The following is a 15,723-nucleotide window of genomic DNA, read 5'->3' as shown; positions in this document are numbered from 1 at the left end:
GCAATTTTATAGACAGAGAAAGTATTTTGTGCTCAAATAAACTTTAATTACACAAATTATTATTTTTGCTAGACCCAGTCCTTCTCTTTCTCCCCTAGGGCCATCCAGCTGCATCGCCATCATAAAGGTAGAGTAAGATGGAACCACAGGGTCATACAGAGCCCAAAGAATACATATTTCACATACATACTCACCCCACTAGGTTATCTTCAATCCCAAATACTGCTTTAGGTTAACTGTATTCTGCTCCAAGTGGGGACAAGTGCTTGGGTCTGAACAGGCCCCAAAATGGATTGTGCAAGACTTCAGGCCTCCCTCCTCCCTCTGGAAGTTACAACTGTAGCAGAAATGAAGATGGAACTTCTCAAGAATAAAGTTTCTAGTACTAATCCCCTCAATATGCCCCACATGTCTCTTCCCCTTTGGTCATGGTTGTAACTGGTCCAATGATTGCAACAGATTGACCAGGTGTCAGAGGTGTGCAAATTAAGGCAGATGGACTCAGGGTGAGGAGAGCTGCAGCTGTCTGGGGCTGAGAGTCCGTAACACTGAGGTATTAGGCAAGGAGGGCTCTGTTCTCATTCTGACACAGTCAGTAAAGCACTACCTGAGGGAGCCAGAGCCCAGACTCTGTATGTGCTGTACAGAAAGGGCAAAGTCATTCACTGCACCACTTCTCCAGCCAGAGGTAGAAAGGATTTACTCTGGAGAGATTCGGTAGAGCCCCCAAAACAAACAGGTTACATGTGGGCAAAGGGAAGGAGAAGTAGCACAGTGATGAATAAATTCTGATGAATAAATTCAAACAAAGCTGGAAAGTAGGACCCTAGGACTGAATACAGTCTGAGAAAGTCCTGGGCACAGGGAGGCAGAGAGACTGAAGGAAGCAAGTCAGAGAAAGTACATTCATGGTAGCCTAGGAAATTGGCAATAGTCTGGGGGAGGGGAGAGGGTAGCTGTATGCCTAGCTTTCACAAGGTAGGGGAGAGGAAGATGACAGATATTGCACAGAGGACCCATCACTGAATTGTGGGAGCTAGCAGTTGCTTGGGGCACAGTTAAAAGGTTTCAGACACTCGGATCAGGAGGCTGGCCAAGAGTGTGATTAGGGACTCCAGTGACGGACATACTAGAGGCCTTCAGGCACCTCAAGCCCCGAATGGGTCAGCAGCTCTCCATCCCAAAGGGCAAAAGCAGGCACCACTGGACCCCGGAAATCTGTCTGTAGTGTGTGGACCACAGCAATCCGGCTCACATCCACCAGACTCAGCTTCTGGGCCTCATACTCCAGCAGCAGCCCCACCTTCTCTGGCTGCCCAATGCCCTCAATAGGGGCTTTCTCGTTGGCCAACATGGTGTGCCACTTGCGCTGAGCATAGATGAACACCCAGGAACGATCGTCAACACCGATGCAGCTATCCCGGGAAATATCCACGTCTGTCACTCCTATCCGGAATTGCTGGGAGCGCTTCACTGTCACCTCCCAGTAGTGCCTGCCACTGGTAATCGCTGTGTCTGCCAGCACCACTGCCCACTCCCGGAAGCGCTCCACATTCAGGGCCAATTTTGTGGGCTCCAATCCCACCATGCCGTATTTGACACCTGTGTCACCTTTGAAGAGTGCCAGGCTGCTGTGAGCGGTCTTTTCTTCCAGTTTGAAACTGACGCCTGCGGGCAGAGCAAAGAGACTGGATAATGACGTGCGCTAGAACTCTAGAACCAGTGACGTACACATTCCGATCTGAAACAGTCACGAGATCACGAGGAAACACGGAAGAGTCGGAACGTCAAGCGGGTAAGAGAGTCGGGGCGCTTTAGTATGGGCAGCCCAAGGAGCCGAAAAACTCGGACTGGGGAAGCCCTGGAATTGAAAGAAACCAGAGAGTGTCCAAGGTTTGGAATCTCAAGACCAACGCGGTGGGGGAGGGGGAATGAGTCGAAGGGCCTGGAGTTGTTTCTCCGAGCGGGCTCCAGGAATAACAGACGGAAACTATTTTGGAAGTAAAAGGATATAATCCTACCTCTGCGGGCATCTACGGCGGCAACCCCCAATCGTTTGGCTCCCCAGCGGCACAGGCACAACGAACGACCAAAGGGCAGCGCCATCTTGCGCCACGGATGAACAAGGCACGCCCCCCGCCCCGCCCAGCTCCGCACTGGCTGAGACCCCCTCCATCTGCCCGCCTGCTCCCCTGGCACTTTGTGCGCGAGAGGCAGTAGCGCAGTGTGATGACGTAAGGTAGCCAGCGCCCCGCAGGGAGCCGCCATTTTAGTGAATTCTGTTCTGGTTGCATCCGGAACAGTTTATTCAATATTTCCGCGGAGAGGAATGCTGTTTACGTTTTAACTAAATAGGACGTTTAGAAAGATGGTGTAACAAGATGGTTAAAGGTATAGATTTCAGAATTAAACAATAATTGTATTATTCGAACCCGGCTCCTCTGTGTGTCTTTGGGCGAATCACTTAACTTCTGTGAGCCTTAATGTTCTTATATGTAAAACAAAAATGTCTAGCCGTCAGACCGTAGTAAAAATTAAACGAGAGAATTACCTAGGATACATCTTGACAAATAGCAATCACTGGGTAAGTGGCAGTTGTTCTAATAAATATTAAATAAGTGTTGGTTTTGTGTTTTCAGGACTGGCAATGGAAGGTTTAACTCGATATTTGGTTTTCTCAGGTGGGGGAACCCGAGTTTGCTCAAGATTTCAGCTAATGCCTTTTCCCCGAAGGCAGAATCCACTATCACCTATTGGAGAACTCTCAAAATCTCTACTCCATATTTCTCTTCTGAGTTCCAGATCTGTATATCCAACAGCCTGTTGGACATTTCTACCTGAGTGTCCCCCAGTCACCTCAAATTTAACGTGTCTAAAGCTAATTTCGTTTTCCTACACAGACTGGTGAACTGCAACCCACAACCAGACCTTTGCCCAGGCCAGAAACTTGGAAGTCCTTCACTTCTTTGTTTCCCTCACTTCACATATCTGATTGTTATTAAATTCCTATCACATTATTTTTCCCCTGGACTGCTGCACTGGCTTTCTAACTGGACTTACCTTCTCTCCTGTGCTGCTGAGGGAACACTGAAACAGGTAGCTACCTACCTCATCATTAGGTTGTGAATTTTTTTTTTCTTTTTAATAAATTTATTTATTTAATTTATTTATTTTTGGCTGCGTTGGGTCTTCGTTGCTGGACGCGTGGGCTTTCTCTAGTTGTGGTGAGTGGGGGCTACTCTTCGTTACGGAGCGCGGGCTTCCCTTTGCGGTGGCTTCTCTTGTTGTGGAGCACGGGCTTTAGGCGCGCAGGCTTCAGTAGTTGTGGCGCACGGGCATGTGGGATCTTCCCGGACCAGGGCTCAAACCCGTGTCCCCTGCATTGGCAATGTGTATTCTTAACCATTGCGCCACCAGGGAAGCCCGTGAAATCTTAAGAATGGGGTTTAAGTCCCGTGTTAATCTGTGCTCCAGGGTGTCAGTATTCCCCTTAGTACAGAGTAAGTGTTCACTGTTTTTGAATGAATAAATGAATGAGTGAAAAGGCAGTTTTGGGACGTCCCTGGTGGTCCAGTGGTTAAGAATCGGCCTTCCAATGCAGGGGACACGGGAGTAATCCTTGGTCAAGGAACTAAGATCCCACATGCCCTGGGGCAACTAAGCCCGTGTGCCACAACTAGAGAGCCCACGCGCCGCAACGAAAGATTCCACAGGCCGCAACTAAGATCCTGCATGCCGCAGCTAAGACCCAATGCAGCCAAATAAATAAATAAATAAATATTTTAAAAATAATTTTAAAATTTTAAAAAGGGAGTTTTGTGCTGATTCTTGCATGCAATAGCTCATTCCTTCCACCAGGGGTCAGCCTGGCCCCGCCTTTTCATCCTACTTAGTATGTGAGAAGAGAGGTTTCTGTTCTTTCAAGCCTAGAAGGAAAGGCGTGAAGGTAACATTTCCTTCAGTGAAGTCCTGCTCTCTCAATACTTTGCATTTTGGTAGTAATGAGAGAAGAGTTCCAGGACTGTGCTTCTGTAGGAGTTCTCCCTCGGTTCCACTTGGTCCTGAGAGCTGAAGCAATCACTGCACATTTCCTCACACTGTCACTTAGACACAACTCTATTACTTTATTCCCTGCTCAGGGTATAGTGTCTTACCTGTCATCGCTTGCATTATTTCACTTTTACAGACTGACTATCCATTTGATAAACTCACCCTCATTCTGATGATTTACCTGCCTCGTTGCTAATGAACCAGTAATTAACTCTTTAACATTTCCATGCATAATAATTAGGAAGTGATAGAATTTTACTTGACAGAAGAAAGAGGAAGAGACATTCAAGGTGCAGGGAACAGCTTAGACTAAAGCACTGGGTTATGAAGCAGAGTGGGTGTTTGAGGAACAACAAGGAGCACAGTATTGCCAGAGTTTCATGCTAGGGAGATAAGGAGAGCAGTTAGAAAAGTTGAGGCTGGATGATGAAGAGTCATGTATGCCCTGATAAGAATGTCTTTCAGGCATTCAGGAGCTGTTGAAGGGAACACAGGGAAATGACAAATTACAGGTACTTTTACAAACGTCAAGCTGACAGCAACATGAATTGGAGGGGATGAGACTAGAAACTGTTAAGCAGGGTCCAAGGCCACTAGAGTTAGGTGGGACATGGTGTGGGCTCAGCTATCGAAGAGGTAGAACTGATAGAACTTTGGCGACTGTTAGATGGGAGTGAGAGGATGGGGGAAGGAAAATTGATTCATAGGTTTCTGACTTAATGAGGGGATACAGAAGGAAAAACATGTTTGAATGGGGGAAAATAATTAGTTCAGTTTTGGACAGGCTGAATTTGTGGTCAGTGGGACACCCAAGTAGGTAAACCGTTCCGTAGATAAATGGATATAAATTTCAAGGGAGGAGATGACTTAGATGAAGTCATCCAAGGAGAGAATGTAAACTAGAGTAATTAGGGAATAAACTGAAGGTGCAATCCAAGGCAATACCAGTATCTGAGATAACACATATAAAGTGCTTGGAACAGGACCTGACCCATAGTGAGCTTTGGTCTGCCTGGCTTGGAGTTGTATCTGACTCCACAGGAAAGAAAGTAGTGAAGGAGGAAAGGACAGGATAGGCCAGTGTATTTACTCTTTATTTCTTGGATTACCCCATTTCTAACATATGGGGGCCCTGGTCTTTTCCAAGTGCTCATTGGAGCCCTTAACTACGAGTGGGAGAGGGATGATGCACTCAGAGCTTGGTGATTGTTCTGGACTTTGCCAGGAGTCAGCAGTCAGCAAAGCATAACCAGAGAAAGAGAGAGAAGGGGGGCCATCAGGAGCTAGCCAAAGGGGCTGCTAGGCTAGCTTGTGCTATGTTGGGGCCTTTGTCCTACTGAAACTGTCCACACAATGGAGCTGGGTTACATGCTGACCTGGCACTCTAAATATGGGGCTGGGATAGAGATTCCACATGGTGGAAGCAGAGATGGATGGTCACCCAGCCCGTCAGGACCATATCGCTGTTCAACCACATTGTAATTGTTAGGGTGGTCAATACTAAATAATCATAAAGCATGTTTATATCTGATTAATTCATGAATCAGTTCATTTCTACTTTAAGGCAGCCAACTTGTGTATATTGCTTGGGCATATCTCATCTGATCCTCGTACAATCCTGTATGGTCAGCAAAGTAGATATTTTTATGGAACTCAAACTTGGGTTATTCTTTAGGTCCTGGTGATACGGGCTGGCTAGGGAGTAGCTTCAGAAAGGTAGTGAGTAATCACATGGGACCGACTGTGGAGAAATGAAGCAAGGCCAGTAGCTCTGCCTGAAGATTCTCTAAGCTTTATAGACTCACTTGCTCCCTAGTAGTATGGATTATGCTTCCTATGGCACCTCTATGGGACAGAAATGGGGCCTTCTTTATTGAAGAGGGGAATAAACTTAGGATCACTAGCTACAGGAATATAAATAGGTTGAAAGGCTCATGGTTGGTAACCAAGAGATAACTCAATCAACTGTAGAGCTAGATGAGACTCCGGGATGATTACTACCACAAGCCAGTAAGACTTAAAATAACTCTGTAACTACCGCAAGTTTCTTACTTTACAAATCCCTTTTATCCATTTCTGCAGTTCCTAGTGGAAAAAAACTTCAAAAATGTTTGTATGTTTACTTAAGGCCAGAAGAGAGAAAGGTGGAGAATCTAGAAGTAAACTTTGTTGGCAATCCTTGAAAAGAGCCCCAAATACATGAATAGAGTAGAGTGATAGCAAAAAAGTGAACAAACTAGCCAGAAAAGAAGCCAAAGATGAACTAAGGTGTGTCCTGGGTGTTCCCAAGTGCTGACCCCAAGAATCCCCTGCACTCACAGGCAATTCCTCACAGGTGCTTTCCGTTGCCCATTCCAGTGGCCCAAGTGCTCATGCAGCATTGGTACCTTCTCACTGGTTGACTCTGCTTCTGGTGAGGGATGGGAATGGCCTTACTTCCCCTTCCCCGGAATTCTTTTCATTGTCTTCCAGATCCACACATTAGCTTTCCTCTTTACCTCTCTGGCTCCTGAAACCCAGGTTCATAGAGATGATTAGGGAGTGAAAGAATGAGTCTCTCCTTTCACTGTGAGTACCTCTGGTTGACTGAAGCCATTATAAGCTCCTGCCCCTCACTCAGTGCAGCTGGGGTTGAAGGGCTAAAGAGGAACAAAAGCTTGGCAGGAGAGAGAAGCACCAAGGCTGGGGAGAGTGGATGCCTAGGTGTGAGAATGTGTGAGTACGAATGTCGAAGGCTGCCTTAGGAAGGGCACGGACTGGGGTTAGGGGTGGCAGGTTGAGGGATGAGGCTCCTCTGTATTGGCTGAAGGAAGGAGATGAGGGATGTTCTCTGACACAGGAGTGGAGCTCTCATCTCTCTGGCTGCCTCTTTCTCCAGCACCTGAAACAATTCCTCCTCATCTCCCAGCTCCACCCACCTAGACCTAGAATAGCAGTCTCCAAACTGGAGCAGGACACGCAACAGAGACTCCAGACCAGGCTGGCAAAATGGTGACCTGGGAGGTCAGATTTCTGGAGAGAGGAGAAACCAGCATCTCTTTCTATAGACTCCATCCTTCTCCCATTGAAGCCAAGACATTTCCTCTTCTCCGCCATTAAATTCCAGTCCAGGGACTTCCCTGGTGGTCCAGTGGTAAAGAATCCACCTTCCAGCGCAGGGGACGCTTGTTCAATCCCTGGTCGGGAAACTAAGATCCCACATGCCGCAGGGCAACTAAGCCCGCGCCACAACTACTGAGCTCACAAGCCTCAGCGAGAGAGCCCACGTGCCGCAAACTACAGAGCCCACGTACCCTGGAGCCCGCACACCACAACTAGAGAGAAGCCCGCGCGCCACAACAAAAGATCCCGCATGCTGCAACGAAGATCCCGTGTGCCGCAACTAAGACCCAATGCAGCCAAGAAAATAAAGGAAATAAAATAAATAAAAATATTTTGCCTCAGATTTTTAAAAAATAGTAAAACAAAAAATAAAATAAATCCCAGTCCAACCAAGGGGGGCCTTATTCTCTGATCACTTCCTTATTCTGTCTCTTAGTCCTTCTTCCTTCCTTTCACATCAGGTGCTTGGGGGTCAGTAGGTACAGAATGAAGAGGCTGAGGCCTGGTTGGGAGAGTTTGTTAAAGGGGATGGGGACAGAGAGAGGTTAAGGAGGAGAGGGGTGGGAGAACAGTGGGGAGAAGACAGCATGATCTTGCTGCCTTCCCTTCTCCTTCCTCTCCCCCAAGACCTACAGAGCCGGCGGTTTTGGAGAGAGGTATTGGCTGAAGGCCTGGATACCCTGATCTTTATGGGGTTTGTCCTTAGGGCATCATGCCCCCAGTGGGAGCTCCGTGTCAGACACAGTCCCTCACCCCTTGCCTGGAGGGCTGGTGGTGGCGAGCCTGGCACAGGTTTTTGATGAGGTCAGTGGGGCCCAGACAAATCCAGCCCTGCCTCTGGCACTGTTCTGGGCCCAGTGGCTTGACCTTTTCCAGCCAGTATCCTATGTTCTGGCCCAGACACAGCAGCCATCCTGGCCTCAGTCCTCCTCTACCTGGCACTGCCATGGGTGACTGCAGCCTAGCTGGTCTCTCAGGTAAGCAGCAGCCCCTCTCCCTGAGTAGGACGACATTAGGTAGTTAAGGAGGGTGGATGGCTAGGACTTTACGGAATGAACAAAAGAAGGGGCAGCCCTGCTCTGTGCATCCTCTCATTAAGCCACTTTCAATACGATGCAATAAGCCAATGAGTTAGGCTCAGCAACTCAGAAATTTGGGTGACTTGCTGCAGATTCGGCTCAGAGCTGCCTTTGTGGATAGATGGTGGGAGCTGTGGGCCAGTGGGAGGGATGTATGTGTCCTCCACCCCTGGTCTTAGCATCTCTGGTCCCTTCCAGATGAGCAAGAGGAGTTACATAGGCCAGGGCCAGGGCATGGAGTTCTTCTCCACTTTCCAGTTTGCTGTGGCTCACCAGCAAGTAGACCAGGCAGGCTGGCAGTGGGTTTCTCAGTGACTTCTGGAGTACTGGCATAGATGAGAACCCCACCCATACCAAGCAGCAGGCTTGGGGAAGGCTGGGTTCCATTCCTCAAGGGAGACACAGCTTTTTTTTTTTTTTTTCCTACAGGAGGCTAGGCTAATAGAAAACATTGTGTATGCTAATTACATGTAAAGATATGCAAAAATTCATGTGAGCTTTTGAGAGCTCATCCCTAGTTTGAAAGTTTGGCATTCAGCTAAGTAGGGAGGCTGATGTGAAAGGAAATGGACTGGGGTTCAGTTCTCCATGGGGTTCTTATCAACATCTGATAAAGAGTAAACGGGAGGGGCTTCCCTGGTGGCGCAGTGGTTAAGAATCTGTCTGCCATTGCAGGGGACAGAGGTTTGAGCCCTGGTCCAGGAAGATGCCACATGCCACGGAGCAACTAAGCCCGTGCGCCACAACTACTGAGCCTGCGCTCTAGAGCCCGTGAGCCACAACTACTGAGCCCGCGCGCCCAGAGCCCGTGCCCTGCAACAAGAGAAGCCACCTCAATGAGAAGCCTGCACACCTTAACAAAGAGTAGTCCCCGCTCTCAGTAACTAGAGAAAGCCCATTGCACAGCAACGAAGAACAGACACAGCCAAAAATAATTAATTAATTAATTAATTAATTTTTAAAAAAAGAGTAAAGGAGAGAGGTTGGTAGCTCCAAATAAGGAAATTTAGCCATTTTATTTGGTGTCTACAAGGGCACCAAATTAGCTGCTCTTTGCCCTTCTATTCCTCACTATAAGAGGCTATAGGGTTAATGGTTCCTGTTGATAAAACCCTCAGCAAATGGCTCCAATTTATTAAGTGCTTTATTCTGTGCCAGGCACTATCCTGGGCCTGTACCTACATTACCTTATTTGATCGAGAGAAAACTGAGGCTCAGAGAGCTTACATTAATTTATTCAACAAATACTTATTTACTGCATACTGTGTGTCAAGCATGGGGTTTGAATGCAAATCGACAAGTCCCTGCCCTCCTGGAGTTTGTATCTAGTGGGGTAACTTCCCCACCTAGAACGTGGTAAAGCCAGGATTTTTGTTGTTACTGCTATTCTTTATGGATTTCAAGTGCACAGAATAGTCCTTTGTTCATGACATCCCCTTCTCAATAGCCTATATGTGGCTCCCAATTCCTGTGTTTCACACGGGAACAGCTTGTGATCTCTATGACTTGCCACGATGTGGAAATGGTGGAGCCTATCAGTGTGTCCCATTCTGCCTTCTCTGCCACCACACAGCCCCCATCTCTAGATCCCAAGTCCCTCACTAAGCCTGTCCACAACTGAACCTCTTTCCCCAAGCTTTTCTTCCCCATCTTGTCCTTTCCTCTCTCCTTGACCAGCCTGCTTCCCCAGATACCCACACCCCCAGACCTTTCCCTAGGCACAGAGGTTTAGGACTCCAGTGTCCTGATCACAGCCAGTTTAGGAGGAATTAGACACTCCCATTGCTTCATAGGCATGACTCAGTTTTCTTCCTCTCAGTACTTCCTGCTACAATCTTAGAGTTAGGAAAGATGAAGTACAAACTGAGTCTGAGATTTAACTACTCACCCCTTTTCCCCTCCCCAGCTCCCCAACCCCACTCTCAGCCTATCCATGAAGGATAGCATTTTCCTGCTCTCTATCTCTGTGGTTTAAAAGACCAGGCTGGAAATTCCCTGGCGGTTCGGTCCAGTGGTTAGGACTCCAAGCTTCCACTGCAGGGGGCACAGGTTCAACGCCTGGTCTGGGAACTAAGACCCTGCAAGCTGTGCGGTGTGGCAAAAAATAAATGGCTAGATAGATAGATAGATAGATAATAAAAATAAAAGGCCAGGCTGAGGGTTTGGAAAGGGAGGTGCTGGCATGGGTCGGGGGAGGGAACCCAGGCTCAGAGAAAGCCAGACTCAGCAGAACTATTCTGTCCCAGAGCTGCAGGGTCCACAGATTCCAGCCCAAACCAGCCAATGGGAGAAGGCCCTCTAATCCCAGAGAACTAAAGGATTCTCTTCAGCTATCTAACTTCCCTGCTGGACCCCACTCCTGATCCCCACCCCCACCCTTACTCCGGCTTGTTCAGAGGAACCTGGAGGCCCCCAGGAGCAGTCTCATACTCCATGAAGTGAACTCAGCTTCACTAACCTCCCAAGCAGAGTTGAGGAATGTTCTAATATAGATGTCAGTCAGGACTATGAACCCCAACTTTGACTTGAAGAGAAAGGCAGATTCCTCCAGTTCCCCTGTTCTTGGTCCTTTTCTCTCAGAGCCTCACATGAGCCCTGACCCCATCCCCACCCTCACACCCATGGCTGTGCTCATCTCCCAGTTGAGGAGGGAGGGGAAAATGCAGCAGCTTTATCCGACGCACAAGAGTGGTCCCAGCCCTCCGCAGCTGTGAAAGGGTTAAGAGGCTGGGCCAGCCACCTCAGCCTGCCCCTCCCAGGGATTAAAAGTCCTCTATAAAGGGGGCTGTCCATCCAGATCAGGCCAGGGGGGTAACAGGGACCCAGGCATTGTGCCTATCCCCCCTGCCATGTGGGAACTGCGGGCAGCCTCCTTCTGGAGGGCCATATTTGCTGAGTTCTTTGCCACCCTCTTCTATGTCTTCTTCGGGCTAGGGGCCTCACTGCGTTGGGCCCCTGGACCACTGCATATCTTGCAGGTGGCTTTGGCCTTTGGCCTGGCCCTGGCTACACTGGTGCAGGCTGTGGGCCACATCAGTGGAGCCCATGTCAATCCTGCAGTCACTTTCGCCTTCCTTGTGGGCTCCCAGATGTCCCTGCTCCGTGCCTTCTGCTACATGGCAGCCCAACTCCTGGGAGCCGTGGCTGGGGCTGCCGTGCTGTACAGTGTTACCCCGACTGCCGTCCGAGGAAACCTAGCACTTAACACGGTAATGGTTGGCTGAGTGGGGCTGGGGGAACCTGGTGCCCTGACTTCCTTCCTGAAGTGCAGGTAGATCAGTTCCCCAGGGGTTTGGGACAGAGTGTGTGTGTGTGTGTGTGTGTGTGTGTGTGTGTGTGTACGCGTGCATGTGTGTGTTCAGGGTGGGGAGGATCAACAGGTGCGGTGGAGGGATAAGGAAGTCATAGAGCCCTGGACCTGAGTTCAGGTCCCAGCTTTTCTTCCAACTCCTGCAGGTTCTTGAAGAAACTTATTTTACCTTATGGGGCCTCAGTTTCCTCATCCATATTAGTGGGTGCATTTATTTCTACTATGAAGGAGCATTATTAGGAGAAATTAAGGAGCAAATACAATTACTGTGAAAGAGGTTGTATTATCCTTCCCCTCCACGGAATGGATGCCGTAAGGGGGTTCCTGCCGGGGAAGCCTTGAGTAGGTAAGGCTGTGGCAGCCCTAATGCACTGCCCCCCTTCTTCTTCCTTTGCCCAGTTGCATCCTGGGGTGAGTGTGGGCCAGGCCACCATAGTGGAGATCTTCCTGACGCTCCAGTTCGTGCTCTGCATCTTTGCCACATACGACGAGAGGCGGAATGGCCGCCTGGGCTCCGTGGCCCTGGCCGTTGGCTTCTCCCTCACCCTGGGGCACCTCTTTGGGGTAAGCAGGAGAGGGGAGCAACTTCTTGTTTAAGGATTCCCGGTCCCCCAAGCCTTTGTCGACTTTTAAGCATTCTTCCTGCCCACACCAAGGATCAAACCCGTGCCCCTGCATTGGGAACGCGGAGTCTTAACCACTGGACTGCCAGGGAAGTCCCTATTCTCCTCTCTTGTGATGGCTTTATCTAGTCCTTCCTGACCCCAAGGTGGAAAGGCATGCATCATGGGTAGATGTGGGTTTTGCCGGGGGATCCATAGTCTGTCCCCAGATGGGGCATTAGTGACTTCACCCCACTGTGGGACTTCCATGCAGGTTGTTCTCCCCTACTTGCTGCTGGCTGGAGGCAAGGTACCAACCCTTGGGGGGCAGGTGGGTGGTGGGAGAGAAGCTGGGGTGGAGTGGGCGGGAAGTGTCTCAGTTAAAACTGTGTCTTTTGCAGATGTATTATACTGGTGCAGGCATGAACCCTGCCCGCTCCTTTGCTCCTGCCATTCTTACCAGAAACTTCACCAACCACTGGGTGAGTGAGAGGAGAAGGGCAAGATCCTGAAGCCCTCCTGCATGGGTGTGGACTGCAGGTTCCCAGGTTTGGTTCCTGCTTTCCATCTGGATGTGTTGACTGCTCTACCAACATTCAGCTAAGGGGGCTGCACAGAGTTTGCATGCCTATGTGAGCAGGATTCATTATTTTGCTAGAAAGATAGGCTCTTGCTCATATTGTTCCTTCACTAGTTAGTTAGGGATTTTTACTAAGTATTCACTGGATTCCAAACTAGGAGCTATGAGGACAGAATACTGATCAGGAAGACAGAAGCTTCTACTCTCAGAGACCAGGATATGTATGAGCACAAATGGGCTTGGGCTTCATCCCAGTTCTAGCACTTTACTAGCCTCATGTGTGACCATGACAAATAACTCAATCATTCTGCACCTCAGTTTCCTTAACTACAAGATGGGCTGTTATGAGAAATAAATGTGAAAATTATATGTGTGAAATATTTAGCACAGAATCTGATATGGAATAAGTCCTCAATAAAAATTAGCTATTTTTGTGTTGTTTGGCCATATACCAGCTAAACGTATGAAAATAATTCAAAAATTTTTTCAGAGTTGTACACCCATTTTCATGGCAGCATTATTTACGGGAACCAAAATGTGGAAGCAATCCAAGTGTCCCTCACAGATGAATGGATAAACAAAATGTAGTATATACATGCAATAAAATAGTATTCAGCCTTCAGAAAGAAGCAAATTCTATACATGCTATATACAACATGGAGGAACCTTCAGGACATTATGCTCAGTGAAATAATCCAATCAGAAAAAGACACATATTGGGGACTTCCCTGGTGGCGCAGTGGTTAAGAATCTGCCTGCCAATGCAGGGAACACAGGTTCGAGCCCTGGTCCGGGAAGATCCCACATGCCACGGAGCAACTAAGCCCATACGCCACAGCTACTGAGCCTGCACTCTAGAGCCTGTGAGCCATAACTACGGAAGCCCGTGCGCCTAGAGCCCATACTCCGCAACAAGAGAAGCCACCACGATGAGAAGCCCACGCACCGCAATGAAGAATAGCCCCCGCTCTCTGCAACTAGAGAGGTCCCACAAGTTCCGCAACTAGAGAAAGCCCACAGGCAGCAAAAGACCCAGAAGCAGCCAAAAAAAAAGAAAAAAGAAAAGAAAAAGACACATATTATATAATTCTACCTATACAAGGTATTTAGAGTAGTCAAATTTATTGAAACAAAGCAAAATGGTAGGTAACAGGGGCTGGGGAGAGAGGGAAATGGGGAGTTGTTTAATAGGTAAAGAATTTCAGTTTTGCAAGATGAAAAAGTTCTGGAGATGGGCTGCACAACAACATGAATATACTTAACACTACTGAACTGTTACAGTTAGAAATGGTTAAGATGGCAAATTTCATGTTATGTGTACTTTACCACAGTTAAAAAGAAATTTTCAAAGCAATATGGAAACTAGTACAAACTGATAGCAAAAAATAGAATATACATGTGTTAAGAAGGTGTGGGATAAAGGTATAATTTAATGAGTCGGAAAAGAAATGGTAAGTTCTGTGGTGCAGGCAGTGCAGGAGTCTAAAGTTTTGAAATAAACAAACAAACAAACACTGATTTCTGCTTAAATAGTGCCCAGCTGTATGTGCCAAGTGCAGGATGTCTGTTTTACAACAATGGGGTTGGAAAAAGAGCAGCCTTGCTCTTGGTCCCCTCCCCAAACCTGATTATTCCTTTCCTCTTCCTGCAGGTGTACTGGGTGGGCCCAATCATTGGAGCAGGCCTGGGCAGTCTCCTTTATGACTTTCTCCTCTGCCCCCGGCTCAAGAGTGTTTCTGAGAGACTGTCTATTCTCAAGGGTGCCAGGCCCAGTGAATCCAATGGACAACCAGAGGGCACAGGGGAACCTGTTGAACTGAAGACCCAGGCCCTGTAAAAGCTACAGCTGAATAGAGGGAATAGGAAGCTTCTGGGTTTACATGGAGGGGCTGAGCCAGCCCCTGGATGAAGAAAAAGACTGTGGGGAGGGGCATGTACTTCTTTATTTTTAAATTTATGTGTGTGTTTTATTTTTTTGCCTTTTGCCGTGTGAAATCTTTCAAGTTGCATTCACGAGCTGTTTGGTGCAAACTTCCCTTCCTCCCCATCCCACCTCTCTTCGCCGCTGTGTGTGCATGATTGTGCGTATGACTGTGAGTGAATGTGACTGTGTCTGAGTTTTGGGGCATGGCAAGAGTGGTAGGGAAGGGAAAAGAGGTGTCACCCTATACCTTCCTCTCCCAACCCAGTGTGGTAAGTACAGGGAACCAAGACCTTAAGTTTCTGGCCTTTACCCTGCTGCCGGTCAAGTGTATGGCTCTAGGTTTCTGAGGGAGCAGGGAAGCAGTTAGTTACTCCTCAGAGGAGGCAGATGGAGAGAAGTGGAGGAGATGAGGCATTCCAAGAGTTGGTAGGAGCAGCTGGGCGTGGTGGACGAAATGGAGGCATCAGCCCCAGATCAGGATGCCAAAAAGTTTTGGAGAAGTTAACCCGACAGTGTAGCCTACTTATCTCAGAAATGCTTGCCCCAGGGACTTGGGTGGGGAAGTAGCTCTGAGAAAAGTGAACAATGGGGTTTGAACTGTTCTGTAAATCCACATCAACCTATCTACAACCACTGGCTGGGTTTTGTGTGCATTCTGGCATGATGGATCTCTTTGGAGGCCCTGGGCCACTGAGCTCCCAACCTAAGCAAAAGGTGGGTGAGCCTAGAATCTAGAAAAATTAAGTAGCTTAACTGTTCTGCCTGACACACCCGCAATGTGGCCTCCAAGCAGGTGGTACTTAAGCCCAGAAGAGCTCCCTAAGGCCAAAACAGGAAACCTGATGCCTGGAGCAAATGCAGAGGTAGGGGTGGGGGACATAGGAGGGAGAGGATTTGACCCTCAGTTTTAATTTAGAGCAGCCCAAAACACTCTTCAAATAGCATCTTTCTGCTTTTATCACTAGTTCTATAGTCTTCTTTATTTTCCATTTTTGTGTGTGTCTTTTCATTTTTCTCTCATCTGTCCTTTCATCTTCAGCAAACCTAACCCTTTACATGTCCCAGAAATTGATTCC

General features: G+C 48.2%; 2 protein-coding genes across 2 annotated transcripts; one reads left to right on the top strand and one right to left on the bottom strand.

Annotated features, from left to right (window-relative positions):
• Nucleotides 1–24: 24 nt before the first annotated feature.
• Nucleotides 25–2,138, bottom strand: SPRYD4 (SPRY domain containing 4). The gene is made up of 2 exons (XM_068561038.1): nt 2,022–2,138; nt 25–1,668 (listed from the first exon to the last, which is right to left on the bottom strand). The coding sequence occupies exons 1-2, from the start codon at nt 2,104–2,106 to the stop codon at nt 1,130–1,132; spliced, it is 624 nt and encodes a 207-aa protein (XP_068417139.1). The 5' UTR covers nt 2,107–2,138; the 3' UTR covers nt 25–1,129.
• An 8,942-nt stretch (nt 2,139–11,080) lies between these two features.
• MIP (major intrinsic protein of lens fiber) lies at nt 11,081–14,560 on the top strand. Its single transcript, XM_068560864.1, has 4 exons — nt 11,081–11,440; nt 11,941–12,105; nt 12,545–12,625; nt 14,375–14,560. Exons 1-4 carry the CDS (start codon nt 11,081–11,083, stop codon nt 14,558–14,560), a joined length of 792 nt encoding a protein of 263 aa, XP_068416965.1.
• The last annotated feature ends 1,163 nt before the right edge of the window (nt 14,561–15,723 follow it).

The sequence above is a fragment of the Eschrichtius robustus genome, chromosome 13 (assembly GCF_028021215.1).
Source record: "Eschrichtius robustus isolate mEscRob2 chromosome 13, mEscRob2.pri, whole genome shotgun sequence".
In the NCBI taxonomy this organism is placed as follows: Eukaryota; Metazoa; Chordata; class Mammalia; order Artiodactyla; family Eschrichtiidae; genus Eschrichtius; species Eschrichtius robustus.
The sequence above is the reverse complement of the archived record's forward strand: the minus strand, read 5'-3'. Positions and strand labels throughout refer to the sequence as shown.